Genomic DNA, 20,458 nt, shown 5'->3' with positions numbered 1-20,458 from the left:
CACAATGTTAGGCATGAATTTATTCTGGTTCATCTACTCTGTTTCACAAACGAAGAAGCTGAGACAGAGATTAAGTAACTGGATTGACGTCATTCTGCTATGCAATGTAGAGTGGAGACTAGAATTCACGTCTTGCTTCCCTTTCACCTGACAGTAAGTCAATGCCAAATAAATATTTGCTAAACTGGACTGACTCTTCCCCTATACCATCCTTTAGTTGAGTGGCACATTACTGCATTTAATCTTCATATTAATTTGGCTAAGATCATGTGGTTAAAACCATGACCTTGATCCTCTCCAGCAGATCTTGCCTTGTCCTAAAAGCATGTATGTCCCTGACAAAAAGCACATGAAAGCCATGTTTGAGTAGAAAAATTCTCCCTCTGCTCCATTCTTTAATATTCCTTTTCTTTTTTTCTCCCAGTTTTATTGAGAAATAATTGCTATGTATTACTGCAAATGTTCAAGACAGTTATTTTCCTAAGTATTGTTTTGTATAGTAATGAACCATTTTCAGTTATGTTTTTATGACTCTATAGAGAACTTTTGTGCTTCTCTTATGTTAGAGATTTTTTTCAGATGCTCTTGATTTATTTGTTCTATTTGCTCATCCTTAAATGGGAAAAACTACCTAGCTTTGATGTTTGATAAAAGATAGGGGTATGTAGTACGTGAACCCTATGCTATCTACTTGATAGCTACTGGTGGAAGGTACAGGGCTGTTTGAAATGTGTAGCCCCCAGCATAATTTCTGGTAGCTAGCAGGAATTCCTGTAGTTTAGTTTTGGTTCAGTGTGGGGGTTTATAATTTATATGACTGTAAAAGGATAATTTATTTTAGTGATTCTAAGGGTGCTTTTATTTTGTCTAACTCCATTTTTATGGAGAATGAGCTGCCTCTTGGGTTCTGCCTTTCTGCAATCTCCCCACGAGCACACCCTTTTTTACTGCTATGTAACATGTCCCTGCTGTCTTCCTCTAGCCTTCTTATATGCTGTGACTTGCAGGTTCTGAATTTAAGCACCAAGTGAAGTGAAGGTGGGGACTTCCCTTAGCTGGCTTGTAAGCTAGTAAGTGTGTATGTATGTAGTATGTAAGTAGCTGGTTTTCTGTTAGGCACATGGTAAGAGGCAGGTAAACTGGACAAGAGAAGAAAATTACTTGGACTGACAATTGTGTTCCTTAATTCAGAAGTACCTGGGCAATGGGAAATAGAAATATTGTTTCTTACAATTGGTTCTCTGTTTTCCTTAGTTTTCAGTATTGCAAATTAAATTATCTGCCCTGTCATCATGATTAATTTGATAGTAATTTGGGAGAAGTCAATCAGAGACTTGTTTTAGATGATGGTATTTAAATGTTTCCAGAAGAACCATTTCTTATTTGTTCTTTGAGCTTCCTAGGATAAAGTGGAATAGAAACTTTTGCCTTTAGTGAACTAAGCACTAGGACTAGTTTATTATTTCCAAATCATGCTAATGAAAGCTAACATTATTATCTTCCTTGTCAGACTTTGGGTTTTATCTTTATTTTTTTGTATCTTCATTTTATTAAAACAACTTGAAAAGAGGGTGTTAGTTTCCTAATTTTTCAGATAAGGAAGTAGAGGCATAGGTGATTTGGTTAAGGTCTCCTAATTGGTAATTGGTAGAGCCAAGATTCAAATCCAGATTCAAATTCACGTATCATATTCTTTTTATTTTGAAAAGAGGGTTAGCTGTCTATTGAAATAAGCAGTCATCTAGAATTACTATTCTGTAGTACAAAAACTTTATATTTTAATTGTGTATGAAAATAATATGTTTTTAATCTTCTTTTTGAGATGGCAGTTCTTGGATTTACCCTTGCTACCTTCCTACTTGTGCTGTACGTTAGTTCTGTGGCTAATTATCCCAGCGGAAAAGTAGGAAGGTCATGCCATGGAATGGTTCCTGAACATGGTCATACTGCACACTCTGATCCTGTTCACAACATTTCAGTGGGTCAGATGACGTTCAGACGAGGAGATCAGATTGAAGGTACTGTGCCAGGATTAACTATTTGTGTTTTGACTTTCACTCTTTTCCTGTACATTGAATGTTTGTTACTGAGGGATTTATATAGTTTCATTTAAATCTGTTCACCTGTTTTATGTAAGATACCACCATCTTAGGCTTCTCATTTTGTGCTTAACGATTACAGATGACTGTATTACTTAAGTGGTATATCGGCTCCCCAGTCAGAGTAGGTTTTAAGTACGTTTTTATCATTAGCTAATAGGTCTTTTTTAAAAATTATTATTTTTTTTTTTTAAATTCTTTTTTTTTTTTTTTTAAGGACTTTTTTTTTTTATTTATTTATGATAGGCACACAGTGAGAGAGAGAGAGAGAGAGAGGCAGAGACATAGGCAGAGGGAGAAGCAGGCTCCATGCACCGGGAGCCCGACGTGGGATTCGATCCCGGGTCTCCAGGATCGCGCCCTGGGCCAAAGGCAGGCGCCAAACCGCTGCGCCACCCAGGGATCCCTAAAAATTATTTTTAAAATAGATTTTACTTCTTTTTTTTTTTAAGATTTTATTTATTTATTCATGAGCAACAGAGAGAGAGAGAGAGAGAGAGACAGGCAGAGACACAGGCAGAGGGAGAAGCAGGCTCCATGCAGGGAGCCCGACGTGGGACTCGATCCTGGGTCCCTAGGATCACACCCTGGGCTGCAGGCGGCACTAAACCGCTGTGCCAAAGGGGCTGCCCAGTTAATAGATCTTTTTAAACAGTACTATTAACTCAATAGAAGAGGAAAATGATGTTTATTTTGTCTGGTTTAGGTGTAATAAACCCTTATGCTTCTTGGTACAGTGTAAACTTTTGTGTTTTTCCAGTTTTTCTGGTGAAATGTGGGCTGACTCTTAAAGGTGTATCTATTACAGTGTTTTATGATCTATTTTCTGCAACTCTAGAAGTGCAGAATATTAACAAACTGATGAAAAGAGTGTATGGAAAAATAAGTTTGGAATACTCTGTGTGTTATATATAATGTACTTCTAGAGTTTGGTCCTGCATAGTAGGATGTTAAAGGCTTTAGGGGTTTTCAGTAAAAAAACAAGTATTTACTTTTATTCAGCATTTTTCAAACTAATTCGGCCCCATGGATAGCTCTCTGACTATCACCTACCTTTTTTCCCTGTGGAATGGCTATTAACATCTCATGGAGTGAATGTCCTGTGGAGCACAGTTTAGACCTTCTTTGTCTGTAAGATAATTTCTACCATTTTCTCTCCTGGAGTAGTTTTGTATATGTATGCCAGATTCTAATTGTGAGCTGCCCTCTTGAACAGTTTCCTTTTGGGGATGTTGCTAAACCTCTTAAGCTATTTTTTTGTTTGTTTCTCAGTAACCTTGTCAGGGCCACCATTTAGAGGCTTTCTCTTAGAAGCACGGAATGCTGAGGATTTGAGTGGCCCTCCTATTGGCTCCTTCACATTGATTGACAGTCAAGTGTCACAGCTTCTGACCTGTGAAGATGTACAGGTTTGTGTTGTGTCTGAAACTGGAATCTGTCAATTTCTGTGGATCTTTTCACTACAGGGTGGTGGTTGTAAGATGAACAATGACATTACCCATTATTGCAGACATCTAAATAGATTCACAATGATCAAGCTTTGGCTCCAGTTTTCCTATATGCGATATATTTTTACACATCAGCATCCTAGAAAAGGCAGTAGCTTGAAGAGTTTATAGCTTTTGATGTATTATATAATACTGACTTTTATGTTGATTTTAAAAAGTGTTAGTATTGAAGATAGGATTCTAGAGTGGGACAGTGGTCTAATTTTTGTCATTCATTCATTCATTCATTTAGTAAACATTTATTAAATTTTTTTAAAAAATTTATTTATTTATGATAGTCACAGAGAGAGAGAGAGAGAGAGAGAGGCAGAGACACAGGCAGAGGGAGAAGCAGGCTCCATGCACCGGGAGCCCGACGCGGGACTCGATCCCGGGTCTCCAGGATCACGCCCTGGGCCAAAGGCAGGCGCTAAACCGCTGCGCCATCCAGGGAATCCCAGTAAACATTTATTATACCAGGAACTCTCCTGGTGCAAAGGGATATGGTGATGAACAAGACTTATTCTTGTTCTGAGCTCTGAGCATTACACATAGGTAGAACATATGGACATATGATGTATGGAACATAAGGATATAGGACAGATACACAAGTAGAACACATAACTAGACTTAGATTAGAAACACACAGGACGGGATCCCTGGGTGGCGCAGCGGTTTGGCGCCTGCCTTTGGCCCAGGGCGCGATCCTGCAGACCCGGGATCGAATCCCACGTCGGGCTCCAGGTGCATGGAGCCTGCTTCTCCCTCTGCCTATGTCTCTGCCTCTCTCTCTCTCTCTGTGTGACTATCATAAATAAATAAAAATTAAAAAAAAAACACACAGGATGGGTGGGAAGCATAGCAGGGGATGTCACACACAGACTGGAGGGAATTGAGAGAGAGCTTCTTGGAGGAGGAAATCTCCCCATCAGGCTTCAAAGAATGAGTAGGAATTTGCCAGGTGAAGGAAGATGGGAAATGAGACCTTTCAAGGGAAAAGAATTCCCAAAATGTAATGCTATGTATGTGGAGGCAGGAATTTTTTCCTTGGATGACTTTTCTGCATTCTTCCTATTAATGGAAGGAATATATATTTATTGTATAAATGAAATAATGAACAAGTTCTATATAGCATTAACATACCCGGCGTTCATAACTCTACAGTCCTTAAATTTATTCTAATTTATTCACAAAGCCAGCTGCTAATCTGGTGTCAGCTAGCCAACATGTATTTGTTGAGTACTTGAGTCCCTATTCTAACTAAAACAGTCCTTACCAGGGTTTTGGCCTCATGCAATGATGGATTACTTTGCAAAATGATAGTAGTTCCAGCCATGCTCAACTATTGAGTGACTGACTGGTAGTTCTTCTCTTTTTTATTTCAGGGATATGCTGTGAGTCACACGAGTCCATCCAAGAAAACAAAAGTTAAAGTCTACTGGAATGCTCTAAGCAATGCTCCGAATCATGTAAAGTTTCTGTGAGTAGGGGAGCTTACAAATCTGCAACTAGTAAAATTGAAACAAAAATGATCTGAATCATTTTTGATACCTATTAGATATTTGCCTGTACAGGAGAGGTTTGGTGTACTAATGACACCACCTTAGTGAGATAAGTGGTCATTTTGGTTTTTCTTCGATTTTTTTCCACCTAGCACAGGACCTGGCACCCAAAAGGCATGTAATAGATATTTGTTGAGTAAATGAAGTGTTGCAGTGCCATCACACAAAGGATATAAATTAACACTTGAGTCTACATATGGTGTCTAGACTAATAAATTTTTTAGATTTGCTCTTGTCTTAATGAGAATATGAAAAAAATCCTGAAATTTGGATGACTTTTTTATAGCGTTACAACTTACAGATTAGTTTTCCAGAAAAGTAAGATGCTGCATGCCTACAGAATTAGGAAATTCAGTAAAATTAGAATTCCTTCACCCTTAATCCTATGTGAAAGAGGAAGGAGGATGTCATAAAGCAGTCTAAGGATTCCTGAGTGATGTTAGAGACATATGTTAGTGAGAATCGCTCTCCTGGCATGTCTGTTTTTTGTCTCACTTTGTACACAGGTCCCAGCACACAGTAACACAGCTCTGCACCTGTGTGTTGTGTGGAATGTGGAAAGGGACTGCGACTCCAGGAAGTGCTGATGGTTTTTTATGCAGCCCCTATATAGCTTCTTCCTATAGCTGCTTACTACACAGACCTTGTGGAATAATTGGAACTGCACACTATGAAATGGGTTGTAGTAGTATGTTCTTTATATATTAGGGAATAGAAATCTGTGCAGTCCTTAGATCTGGCATTCCGGACTCTGAATATGCCCAAAGAACAGACAAAGATGAGGAGAAGAAAGAGAAGAAATTAAGAGCGAGCAAGAGAGCAAGGGCAGTAAAAGTCATTTTAGTGATGAGGTGAAGAGTCATTAGAGGTTTGCCTTAGACAAAATTAGTTGTACTGTTAGGTAGTATTAAGTTGTGTGTCGCCACTTTATTCTTTTTCTTTTTTCCATATTTTTAAAATTTTCATTATTATGGGCCACAATTAGGGTTCTGTTTGATCTCATTAGTATTGCATTTCAGAGTCACAGTTGTTGAGAAGTATAAAACCTACTGGGTGAAGATTCCTGGTCCTATAATTTCACAACCAAACGCACTGCCTTTTACAACGCCTGAAGCTACAATAGCCCCTTTGTCGACATTACCTCCGGTCTCCCATTTAACCAAATCAGTAAGTAACATTTTTATGGTTTCACCAAATGCAGTACATAATAACAGGGTCTTTGGAAATTGTGGTTCTCTGCCTGGTGAAGTATGTAGAGAAGTAGCTGTACTGGGTTGTGGTAGTAAGTTTTTGGGACCCGTGCAGGAAATCTGAAGGAAGTCTTCATTGCAACATTATTATGACTTACAGGTCAGAATAAAGGGAATGCAAGACCTTGCATGCTCCAGGTGTGGTTATGACATTCACACACGGTCTATACAGCTAAATATCAAACGTGGAGAGGAAGTTTATAGCTTAAACTATATTTAAACAAGATTTGGAGGAGAATCTTGAAATAGTGATGTAACTCTTAAATCTGATTCATTAAGGCCAATGAGTACTGGGGATTCTATGTGCTGAACTACAGAAACTCTTTTTTGCAAACTCATCAACTGGAATTCTGTTTAGGCCCTCTGGTTCAGAGAAATGATGACTGAAAAAACATATCCTGTAAAGGGTAATACATACTGGAAACATTAGGAAGGTTTTACCGAAAGAAATTCTGATAAGTTAGACTTATTAATTCAGAAGTGGATAATGGAAAGTGTTTTATGGCAAGTTATTGTAGTTGAAAGAACACACTTGGGTCTGAATCCTGACTTTTGTACTTTCTGTGTGACTTTGGACAAGCTACTTAATTCTCAAAGTCTGTTTCTTCACCTATAAAGTGAGAAATAAAATCAAGCTTTTAGTATCATTATGAAGATTAAACAATTTCATGAATATAAGGTTTCTAACTGCTTTGCACTTAATAGAAATTCTGTAAATATTAGTTACTTTTTTCTTTTCCTTGTTTTTTTTTTTTTTTTTTTTTTTTTTTGTCTTTTTATAACCCTTTGTTCTTGTAGGGAAGACTAGGTAAAGCACTTGCACTCCTGTGTATGTCTCATTTTATTTTCTTTCTACATTTTGCAATATTTGATGGTTATATTTAACTGCATTATTATAAATGTTACATTTTTGAACATACAATTAGATCTTTTATTTAGTTTCTCTTTTTTTTAAGATTTTATTTTTAAGTAATCTCTACAACCAACACGGGCCTTGAACTCACAGCCCTAAGACCAAGAGTTGTATGCTTCTCCACCAACGGAGCCTGCCAGGCACTCTTCAGTTTACTTAGTCTTAATGTTTAATTTCAAAGCTGCTTCAGGGGAGTAAACAGTCACTTTGGAACAGAGCTTCTGGGTAGGACTCTATTGACGAAATTATCTTTCTATATATTCACATGAAAGGCATTTGCTCTCAGAGCTTTTGTGGTATCTCTGCACCAAGTTTGTAGTCTCTGATATAAAAGGTTTATTCAGAGTTATGAGATTATAGCATTTGTAGAGCTAGAAGAGACCTCAGAGTTCAGTCCCTGTTGTGTAGTTGATGGTATAGAAGAGAGACAATAAGTTCTTTAGCAGACATGATAGAGTAAAGGAGAGAGCAGAGACTAAAATCCAAGTGGCTTGTTCTTTACACTCTACTGTGACTTTTCTTTATGTTCCTATGAAATAATAAGAAGTATATATGTTGGTCTCTGCTGCGGTACCTGCTAATATTTGGCCTTTGACCCCAGCACCTGAATCAGAGCTCCCAAATCCCTTGTAATTTCTTGAGTGATAGGAATGCTTTTTGTTCTAACGAGTAACTCTGGGTAGGCTCCTGGATCAGGACAGGTCACCAGAAAGACCAAGCCATGCTTAGAAATGGGAACTTTTTACCCCACTCCCAATTTTCCAGAGATGAGAGAGGAGCTGAAAATTGAGTCAGTAATCCATCATGCCTCCATGATGAATCCTCTATAAAAATCCCAAAAGTTTGGGGTTCAGAGAGCTCCCAGGTTGTTGTTGAATACATGGAGGTGCTAGGAGGATGGTGCCTTAGAGAGGGCATGGAGGCTCCATACCCCTTCCTGCATACCTTGCTCTGTGCTCCTCTTCCATCTGGCTGTTCCTGGGTTGCATTTTTTAATAATACACTGGTAATCTTGGCGTACTTGGATGGTTAACCAACTTGGTTGGTTAAGCATTGGACTTTTGATTTTGGCTTGGTCATTATCTCAGGGTTGTGAGATTGAGCCCTGCCTCTGGCTTTGTGCTCAGCGAGGAGTCTGCTTGAGATTCTTTCTCTCTCTCTTCCTTCATCCCTCTCCTGGGTGCTTATGTACACTCTCCCTCTCACTCTCTCTCAAATAAAAAATAAAATCTTAAAAAAAAAAAAAACACTGGTAGTCTAATAAGAAAGCTGTTTTCCCGAGTTCTGTGAACCATCCTAGTACATTATCAAACTTGAGGAGAGGGTCATGGCAACCTCCATTCTCCTCTAGTGGGAACCTGGAACTTGTGATTGGCCTCTGAAATGAGCAGTCTTGTGGGACTGAGCCCCTAACTTGTAGGATTGGACCCTAACTTCAGGTAGATTGTGTAAGAACAGAATTGTAATGTAGGACACACTATTGGTGTCCACAGAGAGTTGCAAAACTGGTTAATGTGGGAAAACCCGCCACACATTTAGTGGCCAGCAGTGTTGGTAGAGTAGAAGAAATGAGAAATTTTTTGATACAGTTCTCATTAGATCTACTTCATTTCTCTGTTGAAATATACTGTTGCAGCACCTTCTAACAAGATGACTGCATATTTGCTCTGTCAAATTGTAGAGCTGATATTTTTTTTAAAGATTTTATTTATTTATTCATGAGGGACAGAGAGAGAGAGAGAGGCAGAGACACAGGCAGAGGGAGAAGCAGGCTCCATGCAGGGAGCTCAGTGCGGTACTTGATCCTGGGACTCTGGGATCACACCCTGAGCCAAAGGCAGACCCTCAACCACTGAGCCATCCTGGCGTCCCTAGAGCTGACAATTTTTGATACTCTTCTTTTTTGCCATAACAAGCAGCTCTGAGTTAAATCATTGTAGATTGTTCCTGATTCTCCTCCGCTAAATTGTTATTACTATTATTTGCAGTGGTGGTATATATAGGAATAATCACTTTTTCTTATATTATTTTAATATCAAATTTGAACCTGAATTCTAGAAGCAGAGTCCAGGATCTCAATACAAAAACTTGCTAAGAGTTGGCCTGTTTGCCTTTTAAAAGTCTATTCTAAAAACTCAAGGATATCCTTTAGGCAGGAATGTCAGTGGGGACTTAAATATTCTCTAAGATGTTTTTCAAAATTTACTAGAAACTTTGCTCCGGAACATAATTAATGTGAAATATTTTGAGTATTAAAGAGACTTTAATAGTCATGCACATTAGAGTCCAACTAATGTGCCTTCCAAATTTTAATTAAAATTAATTAAGTTTAAAAGTTCACAACCTAACTACTGCTCTCATCATTTCTAATTTTGGGATGTGTCCTTCGTTTCCTTCTTTGAATCTCCATTATGAAAAGATATTCTTGTTAATACTTGTACTTCAAGGTAGTGGCTCTTTTATCATTGTGAAATGAACTCTTGGTTGGTAATTAAGACTTTTTTCCCCCACTGTCATTTTTCTAGTTCAGCGCTTCAGATTGTGGGAACAAGAAGTTCTGCATTCGGAGTCCTTTGAACTGTGACCCAGAGAAGGAGCATGCCTGTTTCTTCTTGTCCTTTGCTCGAGATGACCAGTCAGTGGTGGTTGAAATGAGTGGTCCCAGTCAAGGCTATTTATCCTTTGCATTTTCTCACGACAGATGGATGGTTTGTATCCCCTACTTATATAAGTGGTAATGAAATATAAATGATTAGAGGGAGCCTAATCAATGGCAATGTAGTTGTTTGTTTGAGTCACATGATCATACTTAAGATGGGAAGAGAAAGGAGAGGGCAGGACAAAGGAAGTTAGAGCAGATGCTGAGTTAAACATCTTTGGGTATTTCATGTTTTTAATAGTTGTATTATTATATACCTCTAAGAAGAGGCCGTCCTATGGAGAGTTAGGAAAATCACTCCATATCAGTGGACTTGCCACTGTATCTTCCTGTCTGCCCCTGTGATAAAAACAGGAAGTACAGTGAAGAAAAGTTGCTCGGCTTAAAAGTCTTACGTTATTTGTGATGCTTTTCAAACCCTTGTTGTTTTCTTGGGTGGCCAGCAACCACAGCATGGGGTGCTGCCTCGGTGTCCCCTTTTTGGTAGTCATCAGTACATATCCCAAACAGAGAATGAAACCTGGTGTGTCGAGGCAGAAATATATTCTTCACTGGTAGGCTCCTTTGTCAGCTCTACAGAAGGCAGCATTTTTTAAAGGTGATTCTCGCTTTTCCTGGGTAGTGCTGAATGGATTAAATGGTTCTGTAGATGGCAGCCTTGTGCTGTGGTGTGAAATAGCAGAGTGCTGCATAGGCATCCTGATGTCCCAAAAGGAAGGCAGGAAAGTATAGACCAGGATGTGTGTTAGTCCTGTTCAAAGCAGAGTTGGCGGTGAGGTGGGGGATGAGTACAAATGGAGAAAGCCTCTTCTTACTTCCTCCACATTAGCAAAGGTAACAGGTCTTTTCTAGAGAGTTTTATTCCTGTCAGGTTTAACTTAACATCACTTCTTTAGGGAATCATATTTCAAAAAAAGAAAAGGAATACTGAGATACTGTGCTAGAAGAACTAATGTTTTTCCTAAGAGTGCACTCTGATCACATTGGGCCTTGTATGCTGCTTTCAAGTATTTCAGGAAGCCAAGTGTAAAAAGTTACACCTAGATATTTTACTTAATATACATATGCATATGACCTAGATGTTTTACTATATTGTCCTAGAATGTACTCATTATTCTTTCTCATTAAGCAAAATGTATACCTTAAACTTATGAGAGATATATCATATGCTTTTATTTCTTCTTATTATTCTTTTTTAGAGGTGGGGAGGGGCAACAGAAGAGTGAGACAAAGAATCTTAAGCATGTTCCAAGCCCAAGGCAGAGCCTGATGCGGGGCTCGATCTCCTGTCCCTGAATTCATGACCTGAGCTGAAATCAGGAGTCCGATGCTTAACGGACTGAGGTGCCCCAGATATGTCATAGGCTTTTAAAAATAACATATAAGAAATTATGACTCTTTCTTTTTTAAAGTTGTTTCTCGGGAAATTTTATACTTGATTGAATGATGTTGCAGTAGTTCAAAACATTTTCCCCATTTCCCATCGTAACTCTCATCAGACTTATAGCATATCCTTTTGGGTGTTTGCAGTTCTGGCCAAAATGAACCAGGTTTGGTGCATACGGTGGATAATGAGCCTGAATTAAAAATAAAATGGGGCTATAAAGCAATAAAGAAAGATGGCGGTAGTGCTTGTGTGAATGTGATGGAACTGGTTATGAAGGAAATTCTGAAGATGAGCCCCACAAGGATTAGCAATGGTAATCTTGTTGGAATATGTGTGTAGTTTATCTCCAGCATACAGTGCTCATTTAGATATGTGTTCTAGTCACTTAAATAAAAAACACTGCAGTCACTTTATGGCCAAACTTCATGCAGTAGTAAACTCATATTTTTCTTTTTCTGGTCATATACAATCTGTTAGCAAGAGGAAAAGTCACTACGGCTGTACTGGGTGTGGTGATGAGGAAGCCACAAGTAGACCAGTTATTTCTCTTCAGAGTTGTAGGCATAGACGGCACAAAAGCTTTTGTCTTTAATTCAAGATATATTTATCTTACTTAGAAATCTTAAGTTTCTCGTATCGTACTCATCAAAAAATGTTTATAAAAAAGACTTAATTATGCAGGTGCAGTTGATTTACAGAGCAATCTTACTTAATGATTAAAATCATCTGTACACCTGTTTGTCTAATTTGAGGGAAATAAATCATCCTCAGAAAATATTTTTAAAGTGGTTATTTCTATTTTTGGTTATTTAAAACATTTTAGGATATTTTTGTGACCTGCTGTTTCTTTTTAGTACCTAATGTAAATTTAAATACTGAAAGTATCTGATGTTATGAATACCAGCTAAATGATACCCTTTTCAAGTTTACTTATAAATTAATTATAACAGTTGTCTTGGTATTAGACTTCATCACTAAAATTGATGAAAAGTATAATTTTCCATATTTTTGGTAACAATGACTTGCTAATGTCTGAATTTTAGCTAAATTTCAAATTATACACATATTCTCTATCTCAGATACTTTGTTAAATGATATAAAATATATCAAGAATACATATTATATATTAGCTTCTGTTGGCTTCCTTCTCCTGCCCAATCTCATCTTGCTCTATTCATAATTTCTCAATGCTCTGGTAGAAAGTTCCCAGCTCTGACCTCTCTTGTACTTCATGTTGGGATTTCCAGTAGTTAGCTGATCTTGTCCAGATGAGTGTTCCTAGACAACACAAACCATCATCTATAAAACTGCACTTAATATCTTCCCTCCTCATGTTTCTTGTGTTCTCCACTCTTGGTGATCAAAAACAGTAATAAAAAAACAATTACCATTATTGATTTCTTGCTTCTTTTCAGATACTGTCCTGGGCAGTTTATGCAGCCACTGTATTCTTTGGTGTTCAGGGAATTTTGGTTGTGACTTAGATTCTTCTCTTTTATTCCCCTTTCAGGTCTTTCTTCCTCCAACACTCCCCAACTTTTTGTTTTGAGAAGTTTTAAACCTATATGAAAGTTGAAAGAATAGTGCAACCAACACCAATAAGTTCTTTATACTTGCCACATTTTCTCCCTCTCCTTCCACCATGTATGTGTGTGTGTGTTTATGGAGTATATATAAAAGACACATTTTTCCCCAAAACTATTTGAAAGCTATGTTGTACATGTATCATGACATTTTATCTCTAAAATTTTTTTTTAGCAAGTATCTCCTCAGAGCAAGGATATATGCTCCTATAATTACCATGATATCTTGACCACATAGAGAAAACTTAATAATGATTAATAATTTTATGCAATATAGTCTATATTCCAAATACCTCAGTTGTCCCCATAAAGTCCCTTTTAGCTGTTTTTTGAAAAAAAAATTTTGACCCAAGATCCAATCACTTATCCCTCAATACCTTTGTTATCTCTTTGATCATTCACCCTATTTTTTAGATTTTTTTTTTAGTCCAATTCTGTAGAATGTCCCACAATTTATACAGTAGATTCAAGTTAAGATTTTTGGCACAAATACTACCTAAGGGGTTTGTTTCTATCTCAGGGCATCGTATCAAGAGAAGCATAATATCAGATTATTCCATTATTGATGTGGTTTTATGTTTGATCACTGGTATCTGTCAGATTTTTCCATTGTGAAGGCATGTTTTCTCTTTTTAATTAATAAGCAATCTGTTGGGGTGATACTTTGAGCGTGTATGAATATTCTGTTCCTCAATAGCATTTTACCAAATGATTTTAGCATCTATTTATGTCCCTTTCCTGAAACAGTTGTTACATTTATGGTTGCAAAGTGGTGATTTTTCTAATTTAATCATTTTTCTAGTTTATTTATTAGCTGGTGTTCTTCTAAAAAGAAGAGCTTTCTTTCCTCTGCACCTCCCTTTTCCTTTTGGTGAAACACTATGGACTAATTAATTCCTTTTGTCTATTGTGTTATTGTTTATCATTATCATTCATCTTTTTTAAAAAATTTATTTATTTATTTGAGAGAGAGTGAGAGCAAGAATAGCAGAGAGAAGAGAGAGAACTGAGGGAGAGGGAGAAGCAGACTCTCTACTGAGCAAGTAGCCTGACATAGGGCTCCATCCCAGGACCCTGAGATCACAATCTGAGCCCAAGGCAGACGCTCAACCATCTGAGCCACCCAGGCGCCTCATCATTCTTCTTTTAGATGCTCACATTGACCCAAATATGGCCCCTTCACGCCTTTGTGTGTGTGTGTGTGTGTGTGTGCGCGCCCTTCTGATGTATCTCCATTAGTTTTTTGGCGTGTCCTTGCTTTCTGGTGTAACAAGATGCCCACTCATCTTACACTATTTACATTTCATCATTTTTCAAAGGAATTCTGTTTCCTTTTAATAGGAATAGTGTTTAGAAGTCAAGATTTGAGTGCTAATGTGTTTGCTGCTGCCAATCTTCCAGATACTTTTGATTCTGTCTTTGACATACTTCTACATTCTCTTTATTTGCATTGTCACTATCTCTGGCTTGGCTTACACCTTTATTATCATTTCCAGACTGCCACAGTGACCCCTTACTAGTCCTCCTGGCCCCATGATTTCTCCTGTTCATTTCTTCTTTCAACAGTCATTGACTGTTTTTTTCTTCCCAAGCTACCACTGAGATCATCTCAGTTTTATCCCCAAAACCTTTGGTAAACTTAGTAGTTACAGAAAAAATGTTTTTTCATTAGCCTGGCTTTCAAAACTCTTCAAAGCCCTTGTTGTAATTTCAGCCTTACTTTGTATATGTTATAGCTCACACAATGACCTATTTCCTAAAATTTTCATTTTTTTTAATATTTCTATGTGTTTGGTCATGGAATTTTCTCCTTTTGGGAAATTTTTCCCTGAATCTCAGCCCTACCTTATCCATGTATAAATATTTTTTATTTTCTAAGGCTTAGTTAATTATTATCTTTTTTTTTTAAAGATTTTATTTATTTATTTGAGAGAGAGTGCGTGAGCACAAGTAGGGTGAGACACAGAGGAAGAACCAGACTCCCTGCTGAGCAGGAAGGCTGATGTGGGGCTCCATCCCAGAACCTGGAATCATGACCTGAGCTGAAGGCAGATGTTTAACCAACGGAGCCATTCAGGCACCCCTATCTTTTCTTATAAGTTTTTTCAACCTTTTGGCTCTTCATAAATTGTGCTTCCATGGTGCTTTGTCTAAACCTATTTTATCATAATTCATGTACTATTATAACTGCCTCTTCCTTTAAAACATAGTCTTTGGTTGTTGCTTTTTTTTTTCTTTTTAAGATTTTATTTATTCATTCGTGAGAGACACAGAGAAAGGCAGAGACATAGGCAGAGAGAGAAGCAGACTCCATGCTTTGGAGCCCTCTGTGGGACTTGATCCGGGGACTCCAGGACCATGCCCTGGGCTGAAGGCAGGCGCTCAACCGCTGAGCCACCCAGGCGTCCCTAGTCTGTGATTCTAAGAAGATCTAGCCATCTTTATTTTTTCCACAGTATCCATACAATATTTTCTATACAGAGTACATTCTAAGTGCTTGATTCAAGAACAGATGGGAGAAAGAGGATCTGTCCAATTCAGAAATTTGGTGGAACTTCTTACATGTGTGTTTCCATGCTCCAAACTTGGGGTTTCTAGAATTGCTTGGCACCCAAGGTTGTAATTGCACCTTCTCATACTTTTCACTGTAGAGTTGTGAGAACTGAGAGTTACTTCTTTTCCACCCCCATCATTTTCTCCAATATTTGAGACATCTGTCTGCAATGAGTTAGCATGGCAGTTGACTTGTCATCATTTTGCCTCAGAATCCACTGTTTTGTTATATTAAAATTTGTTTTGAATTAAAAAAATGTATATACCTCATAGACGATAGTCTAGAAAACACATGGTGTTTGTTTAAATTAGAGATCAGTGAACTTTTTCTGTAAACATCCAGATAGTAACCACTTTAGAATTTGTGAGCACATGGTCTTTGTTCTAAATACTCATCTCTGTTGTGGTAGTACTAAAACAGCAGGAGACAATCCATAAATTAATAGGTATGGCTGTGTTGCAATAAAACTTTATTTGTGTACACTGAAATTTGGATTTCACGTATTTTTACTCATGATGACATATTCTTCTTTTAATTAAAAAGATAATTTGTAGCTCAGTCAGTTAAGTTTCTGCCTTCAGCTCAGGTCATGATCTCAGGGTTCTGGATTGAGCCCCGAATTGTGCTCCTTGCTCAGGGGGGAATCTGCTTCTTCCTCTTCCTCTGCCTCTGCTCATGCTCTTCTCTTTCAATAAGTTAAAAAAATTATTTAGATATGTAAACATCTTTCTTAGCCTGTGGGCTGTACAAAAATAGGCATTAGACTGAATTTGATCTGTGTGTCATAGTTTGTTGATTCCTGTTTTAAATCATGATGACTTCAAATTTTTTGAGGTGGGCTAATTCTGATTTGAATAGAAGTAACTGGATAATTGGTTTGCTAAAGTTATGTACTTGGGAGTTCTCAAAAGTGGAACTTCTAAAAATACATTTAAAATATGTTAGAATATCATTGGGATTAGTGGCAAAATTTATTATAACTTGTCAGTCTTGGCTTTGTTTTTTTTTTTTTTGATTTTTTTTTTAGTCTTGGCTTTGTTTAAGGAGTTGAGTGACTACAACATATGAAAGACCTTATTAGATAGTTTATAGAGAATGGTTTAGAATAGGTGAAAGAAAGAAAACTATGTACAGTAATTTAAAATGCAGATTTATTTCTTTGTACCATCATTTAAATGTAGTTTGAAGATTGAGTCTATCTTCTTCTTCTTCTTTTTTTAAAGATTTTATTTATTTATTCATGAGACACACACACACACACGCACACACACGCACACACACACACACACACACAGAGGCATAGACACAAGCCGAGGGAGAAGCAGGCTCCATGCAGGTAGCCTGATGTGGGACTCGATCTCGGGTCTCCAGGGTCACGCCTTGGGTTGAAGGTGGCGCTAAACCGCTGAGCCACCCAGGCTGCTCTAGAGTCTGTCTTCTGATAGTCATTTTAAGTAAGCTAGCTCTAACTTTCAGAGCTAAGGAATATTGGAGATTAAAAGGCAGATAAAAATTAGACTGACAAAAAACTACCTCCTTAAGTTTAGACATGTTGGTCTTAATATGTAATAGTAAATCTATTGAGTGTGTACAATATTAGCAGTATTTGATTGGTGTCCTTATCTTAAAAGTTACCCCCCCAACCCAATATAGTGCAGTGCATTTATAGTTATGAAAAATTTTAAGACACAGATATTTATTTACAAACAATGTTCACAATAAGTTTGGTGAAAAAAGGTAATGGAACTGTGTATTTTCCTATTTGGGATGAAAAAATAGCTATAAATACAAATAGATTTGTATGAATATACATGAAAGCATTAACAGTGGTGTTCGAGTTATGGGCATATAAACGTGTTATTTTAATCTATTTTTACATTGAAATTGTGTTGCTTTTGTATTATAACAAAATTATGTATGTATGTATTTATATTGAATAATGTATAGTTGACACACAATGTTACATTAGTTTCAGGTGTACAACATTGTGATTAGACAATTTTAAACACCATACTGTGCTCCTCACAGGTGTAGCTACTGTTACAACAGTGTTATAATACCATTGACTATATTTCCTGTGCTCTAACATTTGTTCCCATTACTTATTCATTCCATAGCTAGAAGCCTGTATCTCCCACTGCCTCTTGCTTATTTTGCCCATTCCCCTACCTCCTCTTCTCTGGCAGCCATCAAATTTGTTCTCTGTACTTATGGGTCTGTTTCTGCTTTTTGTTTGTTTCTTCATTATAGCAGAATTATTTAAAACTGGTGAATTGGACAGCCAGTTCTCTGAAATACATAGGACCATTTAGGACTGAATCAGTAAATTATGTTTTAAAAGCATCAAATAGGGGATCCCTGGGTGGCTCAGCGGTTCAGCGCCTGCCTTTGGCCCAGGGCACAATCCTGGAGTCCCGGGATCGAGTCCCGCATCAGCTCCCGGCATGGAGCCTGCTTCTCCCTCTGCCTGTGTCTCTGCCTCTCTCTCTCTCTCTCTCTCTCTCTCTCTCTCTCTGTGACTATCATAAATAAAATAAATAAATAAATAAATAAATAAATAAATAAATAAATAAATAAATAAAAGCATCAAATACTACTTGATTTCTTTAGGGAGGCTTTTAAAAACAAAATGTTGAAATTCCTTTGAATTTTTCTCATTTGTAAATGTTTTCAGGGTGATGATGATGCTTATTTGTGTATTCGTGAAGATCAGACCGTGCACATACAACCTTCTCACTTGACGGGGCGAAGTCACCCTGTGATGGACTCCAGGGTAGGTGTGAAAATTCTGGGAAGCTCTGCCTGGCTTGTCTACCTTTTGACTCTGTGGCCGACAGTGGTATAACCGTGCTGCAAGGTAGCTCCCCATCCTCAGTTAGCAGCAGAGCCACAGCAGGGTTCCTTTCTTACAATAATCTGGAAGAAACTTTTCTGTGCTCTATTTTATTTTAAAAATAATATATAAAAATATAAATTTTATTATATTTATATGTTTAACATATTAATATATTCTATTTAACACTATATATTAAATATATTTTATTATCATATAACAAAATTGTGTGTATTTAAGGTATACACCATGATGTTTTGATAGACATATACATAGTGAAATGATTACTTACAGTTGCATCCTCATATACTTACCTTTCTTTTGCGGTGAGAGCACCTGAAATTTACTCTCTTAGCAAATTTCCAGGATACAATTCACTATTATTAAATGCAGTCATCATGCTGTACGTTAGATCTCTAGACTTAGTCATCCTATATAACTGTCTCTTTGTACCCTTTGACTACCATCTCCCCTTTTCTACACTTTGGAAAGCACAAGACAAGTTTCTCTTGTAGGAAAAGATGAATTCTTGCCAGTGTCACCTAAATCCTTTTTTTTTTTTTTGCATCTTAGAAAAAAATGGTTAAGATGGCCAGAGCAATCAGCTCCTTTTCAAAAGTGTACAGACAGATTTTTTAAGAAGAGGCTTAGTTTAATGACACAGAGTTTCTCGCCTAGTGAGAAAGAGGAGATGTATAATAGAGAATGGTTCAGTGCCTTGGACAGGTGTCTTTAGTGCCTCTTCTTGGCATCTGTGCCAGAGATGGCCTATTTCTGGTAGAGAAGTATATTTTTTTCATATGGCAGTTGACAAGCAGGTGAGCTCTGACAGAGCAGTAGCCATCACCTAATGACTTTATGTCCTCTGCAGAGCTTTCCCATGGGCTTGGAACTTCTCCCTTGTTGCATGTTGCCTTTTGGTCACTAGGGTATTACTTCCTAATTGTTTCTTCAGTGTTTTTGATTGTGTGTTAGTGGCCAGTTGGGGTTAGTACAGTTGACAAAGTTTCTAACTTGGGTAGAGGATTTGTGGGGTTCTGACTCACAGTAAAAATAGTATTTTTGCCAAGTGGGATAAAGACAAATAAACTAGGAGAAAATATTTCTTATAGTCTTCAGAGAGGAAGTGGAAAAACAATGATACAGCAGACAAAACATGCACAAAAGATCTTAGGGAAAGGAAATCGAGCAGGTCAGGATTTTGGTCACATTTTATTTTTAGCAAATCTGTGGAAAGTGCTAAGAAGACCCATTGTGTATGTTTGTAGGGTGCTCTTGAGGATATGGCTTGGAGGCTGGCGGATGGTGTTATACAGTGTTCTTTCAGAAGAAACATTACCCTTCCTGGGGTTAAAAATAGATTTGATCTAAACACAAGCTACTACATATTTCTAGCAGATGGTGCAGCTGACAATGGTACGTATATTGATGAAAACTATCTTTTCAAAGTTTTTCTTCTCTCTTCTTCCCTTTTCCACCTTTCCAGGAGAGACTACTATAATTGCTCATTTTTAAAGACACACACTTGTGAATAAAGAGTTATCAAAACCCTTTTCCATTTTTGCCTGACAATTTGACTTTGGTTGACCTTCTCATTTTGTTTCCCGGGGAACTAGATAAAAGTAGTGTCAACTGTGTTATAAGGTGACATGCTTATGATAAAAATGCCTTCTGGCTGGCAAACTGCACTTGTACCAGGAAGAACTATAAATACCAAGTAAGGAGCCATATCTTTGGGCTTCTCTAAGTGTTGTGACATTTGCAGATCTCTGGCAGGGATCCTATAGCAGTGACTATAGGGCTGTTGCAAGAGATATTGGCCTTTGCAGAATAACCTGTCCACTGTGAATCTCATCTCCTTGACATTGAGCTTTGTCCAGGGAGGTGGAGGAAGTGTAGAGAGAGTAGCTCCTGGACAGCTGAATAAGGAGCTACAGGATCTCCCATTGAAGGAAAATGCCTCTAAATGTTCTGCAGGTTTGCTGTGTCTGCTGTCCCACATCTCTCTAAGTGAATCTGATGCCAGGTGCAGCCTACAGTAGTTTTTTGAGATTGAATATTTAATTTATCCTTAAGAAGGCTGTCCTGGTGGGAACTGCAACACATATATTAATAAGGATTATAAGATTTT

At 37.6% G+C, this 20,458-nt stretch overlaps 1 protein-coding gene across 1 annotated transcript in view; it reads left to right on the top strand.

Moving 5' to 3' along the window:
• The window catches only part of FRRS1 (ferric chelate reductase 1), a 46,289-nt gene that overhangs the window by 9,536 nt on the left and 16,295 nt on the right, over nucleotides 1–20,458 (top strand). Inside the window, exons 2-8 of the mRNA XM_055340590.1 lie at nucleotides 1,823–2,018; nucleotides 3,372–3,508; nucleotides 4,972–5,066; nucleotides 6,168–6,315; nucleotides 9,837–10,019; nucleotides 18,169–18,267; nucleotides 19,596–19,743. Coding sequence (XP_055196565.1) covers nucleotides 1,823–2,018; nucleotides 3,372–3,508; nucleotides 4,972–5,066; nucleotides 6,168–6,315; nucleotides 9,837–10,019; nucleotides 18,169–18,267; nucleotides 19,596–19,743 — 1,006 coding nt within the window. The remainder of the gene's footprint in view (nucleotides 1–1,822; nucleotides 2,019–3,371; nucleotides 3,509–4,971; nucleotides 5,067–6,167; nucleotides 6,316–9,836; nucleotides 10,020–18,168; nucleotides 18,268–19,595; nucleotides 19,744–20,458) is intronic.

Source organism: Nyctereutes procyonoides, unplaced genomic scaffold (genome assembly GCF_905146905.1).
Source record: "Nyctereutes procyonoides isolate TBG_1078 unplaced genomic scaffold, NYPRO_anot_genome, whole genome shotgun sequence".
Taxonomy (NCBI): Eukaryota; Metazoa; Chordata; class Mammalia; order Carnivora; family Canidae; genus Nyctereutes; species Nyctereutes procyonoides.
Note: the sequence above shows the minus strand (reverse complement) of the source record. Positions and strands in the feature narration are given on the sequence as shown.